Raw genomic sequence first — 5764 nt, forward strand, 5'->3', positions numbered from 1 at the left:
ACTCTTTAAAATTGCATTTAGCAAATGAATACTTTTATTCACCGGGAATGCAATCTAACAAAATTGCCGAAAAAGACACTTTCACTGTTACAAAAAAATTATATTTAGAATAAATGCCGTTATTTTTTTTTTTTAACCATTTTAACACTGAGAATCATAGGAATTGTTTCTCGAGCACTAAAACAGCATATCGTGTGACAACGAAGACTGAAATGATTTTTGTGAAAGTTTCAGATTTTTAAGTTTTAGTGCATTTTTGATTAAATAACTGCAGCCTGATTGACCAGAAAGAAAAAAAAACTGACTGCAAACTGCCAACCTAAACAGTAGTGTATATTACATTATCATATTTCACGGTCATATTAACACAAGCTAGATGATCTACATAGAATATCTTGTCTATTACAGCAGAAATACAACACTCACCTTTCTCTCTCTTGGTTCGGTTGTCTGTGAGGCAGGCTTTGGCAGTCCCCAACGCCACAAGCCATTTCTGCCTCTCTGCTGCATTAATAGCCCTGAGATAAAAGTATTGTTCTCCTGGAATGATCAGATCAACCCTTGTAAAATCTGATGGGTGAACTAAAATGGAGAGAGGGAGGACAAAGAAGAGGGATAAGCAAAGCGTAAGATCTGTCAATATATACAGTTTTTGGGTGTTTCTTTCACTCTTTTGGCTCTGTTACAAAAAAAAAGTTTCTTCACACGCTCACTCATCAGTGAAAATACAGTTCTGCACTTTTTTCATATTTTATTAAGTAAAGCAATGATTGGACAACAGTTTCATTATCATCCCATCTCAAATGAAGCATGTTTGTTAAGATTGTATTGTGGAAATGATTGCAATGTACTTTAAAAAATAAATAAATAAATTGCTTGTTTCTCCTTGTTTTCATAAGGCTTCTTATTAAGCACTGTATTGATCCTGAATATAGTCTCGAAATTATTAGAACGCTGTTGTTGTAGTGGGAACAATTATAAATCATGTTTCAGTAAGTGTTTACATATACAAATATGCAATGAATCTTACTTTCATGATAATTTTTTTAATAATTAAAATTATAGTCTTGGTCTAGGACAACAATAAAATGACATTCAAAATGGCAAAAAAAACTAATTCTGAAGGCATAATAATACAAAAAAAAAAAAAGATCCCAAGACAGCTTTAATGCAAAAGTCATTAAACAAAAACAGCTGAAGGTTAGTTTTAATCAAAGCAAGACCCTGGGACATTAAGATGAAGAAACATCCACTTGAGTACGGACGTGTTATATCCTGAAGCATAAAACGAATAGCTGTTTGTGATGTAATGCTTATTAGGTTTCCTTCCCAAGTTAGGCATAAACATTTCCTCACCCTGTATTTCACACACAGATATTTTGATGCTGCCCTTGCATCCTTTCCATGCGTCTTCTTGAGAGTCATAGTAGGAGAGAGTGCCTCCCTCGAGAACAAACCAACGAGGCTGCCAACCTTCAAAGAAACAACAAAGCAATTATGACATTTTCACTGTAACTGACACATGTATTCGATGACGTCTGAGATCCATGAACATAACACGGTTTGACTTGTTCTTCCAGTCAAGTGGAGGCTTTTAACTGCTCCGAGTGAACGAAACAGAATAACGCATAATATTAAGACCAAAACAAACTTTTCTGGAGAAAAACACCGACACAAAGAGCTAAAGAGGATGATGGCTTAACTTAATTTATAGACTAACGTTAACGTTACTTGAGCTAGCAAAGAGGCTAACCGCTTTACAGACTTCCCTGATTTACGCCATATAACTTTTAACTATCACTATATACATACCGCTAATATAGTTGGTCCATTTATAGAGAACTCCCTCCATGATAGACCTTCTCTTGACAATTCATTACTTAGTCGTGGCAAGACTGAGCCCAACACAGCCTCTTTGAGAAACTCGAGATAATTCCTAACTACGACAACTACATACGAAAGACGCTTGGAATTGAGATTACGCAAACGACTGGCGCAAACGCTTCGAGAATAGCAGTCCATGTGATCGCGGCGAGATCGGCCCACGTACGTGACGTCTGTGGGATTTTCGTTTAGCGAAGCTCTCATTGGATATGTTGTGAATAGATGGGCGTGGTTGTGCTGAGACTATGCGTGTAATGTCCAATGAAAATCAGTTGTTGGTAATTAAGGCGTGTTCCCCAAAAAATCTGACCCGTAATAATTCAATGTTTTATTTTAGGGCGGCAACGTTTACGCTGGGAATCTGGGGGGGAGTGTGAGTGAGTCGGTTCTTTCGAACAATTTGTTTCAAAAGAACAATGCGAGTCTTTCTCAACTCGGCATATTGCATTCTTTGCAAAAATCAGTAAAAATCCCCAAAATGCTGCAGAGCTGAAGGGGTTGGTAAATGTATTATTACGTTTTGTTGCAGCTGTGATGTAATAATTTCATATATTTTAATATGTGATGCAGTCATAAACCCATCCAATACATTTAACATTTCTGCCGTTTATTTTTATGTATTATTTTCAAAGCTGCAATTGTGATATTTCTGCAGTTTACACATTTCTGTTGAACGCCGAACAGTCTGAAACGCTCGTTTAAAAGTTTTTGAACAGTTTCAAAAGAGTCGAATCAAAAAAGCGACTCGTTCACCGACTCGTTCCCTGGTTTAGGACAGACTCCCGTAGAAATTTCTCTTGCCACGTAGTCGCGGCGGCGCAACTTGTAGTTTGGGAAGTTTTATGAGAACTCTGTTGTGCATGAAACATTAGTTCAGCGGTTGGAGAGTGTTAAACTGTTCTCCACATCAAGATGATTCCGGAGTTGTGGACATGCATTTTTTCTGCATTTTTCTTTTACTTGCATGGAGCAAAACTTCCGGAGCCAGAGGTGAAAATAGAAGTTCTATACAAACCTTTCCTTTGTCATCGTAAATCCAAATACGGAGATATTCTTCTGGTTCACTACGATGGCTTTCTGGAGAGTAATGGCACAATGTTTCATTCCAGGTGACATCTAATGAACCATTTAATGCATGTTCATACACTACAAATAAGACTACACACTTCAAGAACAGTTTTTATTTAACCGAACCCTGCCCTTTTGCAATGAGAATGCATTTGTTCATGTCAGAATGTGTTTATTGTTGCTGAATACATTTTTTTTTTTTAAGTTTAACAGTTATGTTTCTGGTTTCTGACCAGAGCGATCATTTGCTGGTCAGATGCCTTGATCTAAAAACCAGCGTGACCACGTTAGCTGTTAGTTGGTGTGTTGCTAAGTTTAATTTGGACCAGCGAGTGACCATCTTAAACCGTATGTTCCATAACAGCGAACAACTCAAGCTTGGTTTTCCAACAGAGTGTGCATTGTCTCTAGCCTTTAATACTAATGCACATGTCTTATTATTGTCAGCCGCCATCATGGAGACAAAAACCCTGTTTGGTTCACGTTGGGGATCAGCGAGGTGATCAAGGGTTGGGACAAGGGTCTTCAAGGCATGTGTGCGGGGGAGAAGAGGAAACTGACCGTCCCTCCAACTCTTGCATATGGCAAAGAGGGCAAAGGTGTGCCAGCAAGATGCATAAGACATTTGAGGAACTTTGGTTTTCTCCGCTATTGATTGTCTCATTGATGTCTGTCTAAAAATACTCCATACAAATTATAACTTGTCTGTACTGACAATGGCTATGCTGTTCACAGGTAAAATCCCTCCAGAAAGCACCCTGATCTTTGACATTGAGATCGTCGAGATCCGAAATGGGCCTAGATCACACGAGTCTTTTCAGGAAATGGACCTCAATGATGACTGGAAACTTTCCAAAGCGGAGGTATGTCGAAACATTTTTCCTTGTCTAAAGAGCATTCTAAAGAACGTCTTGCGCAATCGAATGGTTGCGTGAACGCTCTTAATGGAACCATCAATGCCTCCGATACATTTCAGGGAGTTATCAGTGTTATTCTGAACACCTTTCTGTTTTAGGTGAAAGAATACCTGCGTAAAGAGTTTGAAAAGCATGGATATGCTGCCAATGACACCCATCATGAAGTAATGGTTGAGGACATCTTCCAAAAAGAAGATGAAGATAATGATGGATTTATATCAGCCCGGGAGTTCACCTACAAACACGATGAGCTATAAATACTTCACACTCCTACATAACAGCATCAGTGTTTGCCTTCAGAGAAATTCCAGTTTCAGTAGTTCTAAACAGGTTTTCGGTTATCTACAGATCATGTCTTTATTATTATTATTTTATACACTGGTGTGTGGTGGTATGACTGAACTTTTATATATTTTTATGTATTCGAAGACACCTTCAATTGCAAAGTGTTGAATTTTGCTCAAAGGGAATGTTTGCTCCCAAAGTGTCTGTGGGTAGAAACATTCAATATTTCAGAACATTTCAGTGTTGATTTTTTTTTTTTTTTGTAGTATGTGTGTCACTTTTTCCAGATGAATTTTGCTATAATGTTTACAATATGTAGAACATGTCTGTGTCGATTTGTCTTCCTGTGAGTGTCTCACTTGTGAATAAAGTTTATCGGTTTTGTGCTGCTCATCACTTTTGACGTTGTAATTTGATACACCATCACTAGAGGGAGCTCTTCTGTTGTATTATTAATAGGCAAAATTATTCAAAACGATTAGACGCTGAGTTAAAATGTAGCCTTTCATTGACAGATGGCATAGTCATCATCACACACCTACATAATGCAGATGACTACGGTGTGGTGTGTAGGGCCTATTATATTTTGCATACAACATCATACATTGAGTCACACTCAACAGCATTCCATTCATACTATGACATACACGGTTACATAAACTGTTGTAAAATGTGCGTATGTTTACATTTTCATTTTAGTTTGCTCCTGTAGATCTCAAATCATTTTAGATAAAACCTCGAAACCACGCAGCAACATTTAGCAGGCAATGTAAATAAAACCAAACCGTCCCCCAAACAGAACTGAGAAGGTAAAATTTACATCATATCTTGGATGTCCTTCATCTAAAAATAAGTTTCCTTTAAAAAAAAAAAATCCCTTTTTTTAATAAATAAGAGACTTTTCTGGGAATTGCCAAACAATAAATAGGCTCGCTACTTGCATCTACAGAGGAAAATGTCTTCCTTTTTGTAGGCAAATAACTGAAAAATTCATATGAATCTCGTCTCTAAGATCCTTTGATCAGCAGAGGCAAATCCCAGGTGTCGTTAGAGTCAATCGCTGAAACTCGGCGCCACCGAATGATGCATTTCTTCGTAACATCCTCTCTAACACTGCAAGCGCACGACGCAACCAGACACAATCAAAATCTTGACGGACGGACGGACTTCTCAAGATTCCCTCCACGATTCCAGAAGACGCGTCGCGCGCTTGCGGCGTAAACGGCTTCGTTTACGTAAACGGCTCGGCTACTTTGCCGCAGCCACGTTTTTGTCATAAAAGTTGTTCTCGGGCATGGTGACCCGCACTCTTCGTTTCTCCTTAAAACGGCCAGACCGCGAAACTGTCAAATGTCTCCGGCACGTGTGCTCGTTGAAGGAAGGCTCCAGCTGAGAGTCGTCGTACGTCTCGTCGCTGATCAGATTGCCGTTCTTGTTGTCGCTGCCAGTTTGTTTCACCGACGTCGAATTTCCAAATTCCTGCTGGGTTTCTTTAAAATGGTTCTTGTTTTTTCCAGTCAGGTTTTTCCACCAGGAGTATCTGTCTGCCATTCTAATTCATCAATTTCCACTGAAAATGCATTAAGTTTATATATTTTAATTTTTTATAT

General features: G+C 38.5%; 2 protein-coding genes across 2 annotated transcripts; one reads left to right on the forward strand and one right to left on the reverse strand.

Annotated features, from left to right (window-relative positions):
* Window positions 1–304: 304 nt before the first annotated feature.
* Window positions 305–1972, reverse strand: LOC122360747 (pleckstrin homology domain-containing family A member 8-like). The gene is made up of 3 exons (XM_043261587.1): window positions 1813–1972; window positions 1357–1473; window positions 305–582 (listed from the first exon to the last, which is right to left on the reverse strand). The coding sequence occupies exons 1-3, from the start codon at window positions 1850–1852 to the stop codon at window positions 320–322; spliced, it is 420 nt and encodes a 139-aa protein (XP_043117522.1). The 5' UTR covers window positions 1853–1972; the 3' UTR covers window positions 305–319.
* Window positions 1973–2656: 684 nt separating this feature from the next.
* LOC122360004 (peptidyl-prolyl cis-trans isomerase FKBP14-like) lies at window positions 2657–4409 on the forward strand. Its single transcript, XM_043260271.1, has 4 exons — window positions 2657–2993; window positions 3400–3551; window positions 3688–3815; window positions 3968–4409. Exons 1-4 carry the CDS (start codon window positions 2797–2799, stop codon window positions 4124–4126), a joined length of 636 nt encoding a protein of 211 aa, XP_043116206.1. The 5' UTR covers window positions 2657–2796; the 3' UTR covers window positions 4127–4409.
* The last annotated feature ends 1355 nt before the right edge of the window (window positions 4410–5764 follow it).

Source organism: Puntigrus tetrazona, chromosome 16 (assembly GCF_018831695.1).
Source record: "Puntigrus tetrazona isolate hp1 chromosome 16, ASM1883169v1, whole genome shotgun sequence".
NCBI classification, from domain to species: Eukaryota; Metazoa; Chordata; class Actinopteri; order Cypriniformes; family Cyprinidae; genus Puntigrus; species Puntigrus tetrazona.

What these genes read in the sequence shown, in the direction of transcription:
- LOC122360004 (XM_043260271.1), top strand. Translation starts at nt 2,797, where the DNA reads ATGATTCCGGAGTTGTGGACATGCATTTTTTCTGCATTTTTCTTTTAC. An exon ending in ATATGGCAAAGAGGGCAAAG is followed by an intron (nt 3,552 to 3,687) that starts GTGTGCCAGCAA and finishes TGCTGTTCACAG; the next exon opens with GTAAAATCCCTCCAGAAAGC. An exon ending in GGAAACTTTCCAAAGCGGAG is followed by an intron (nt 3,816 to 3,967) that starts GTATGTCGAAAC and finishes TTTCTGTTTTAG; the next exon opens with GTGAAAGAATACCTGCGTAA.
- LOC122360747 (XM_043261587.1), bottom strand. Translation starts at nt 1,852, where the DNA reads ATGGAGGGAGTTCTCTATAAATGGACCAACTATATTAGCG. An exon ending in ATGGACCAACTATATTAGCG is followed by an intron (nt 1,474 to 1,812) that starts GTATGTATATAG and finishes GTTTCTTTGAAG; the next exon opens with GTTGGCAGCCTCGTTGGTTT. An exon ending in ATCTGTGTGTGAAATACAGG is followed by an intron (nt 583 to 1,356) that starts GTGAGGAAATGT and finishes TCTCCATTTTAG; the next exon opens with TTCACCCATCAGATTTTACA.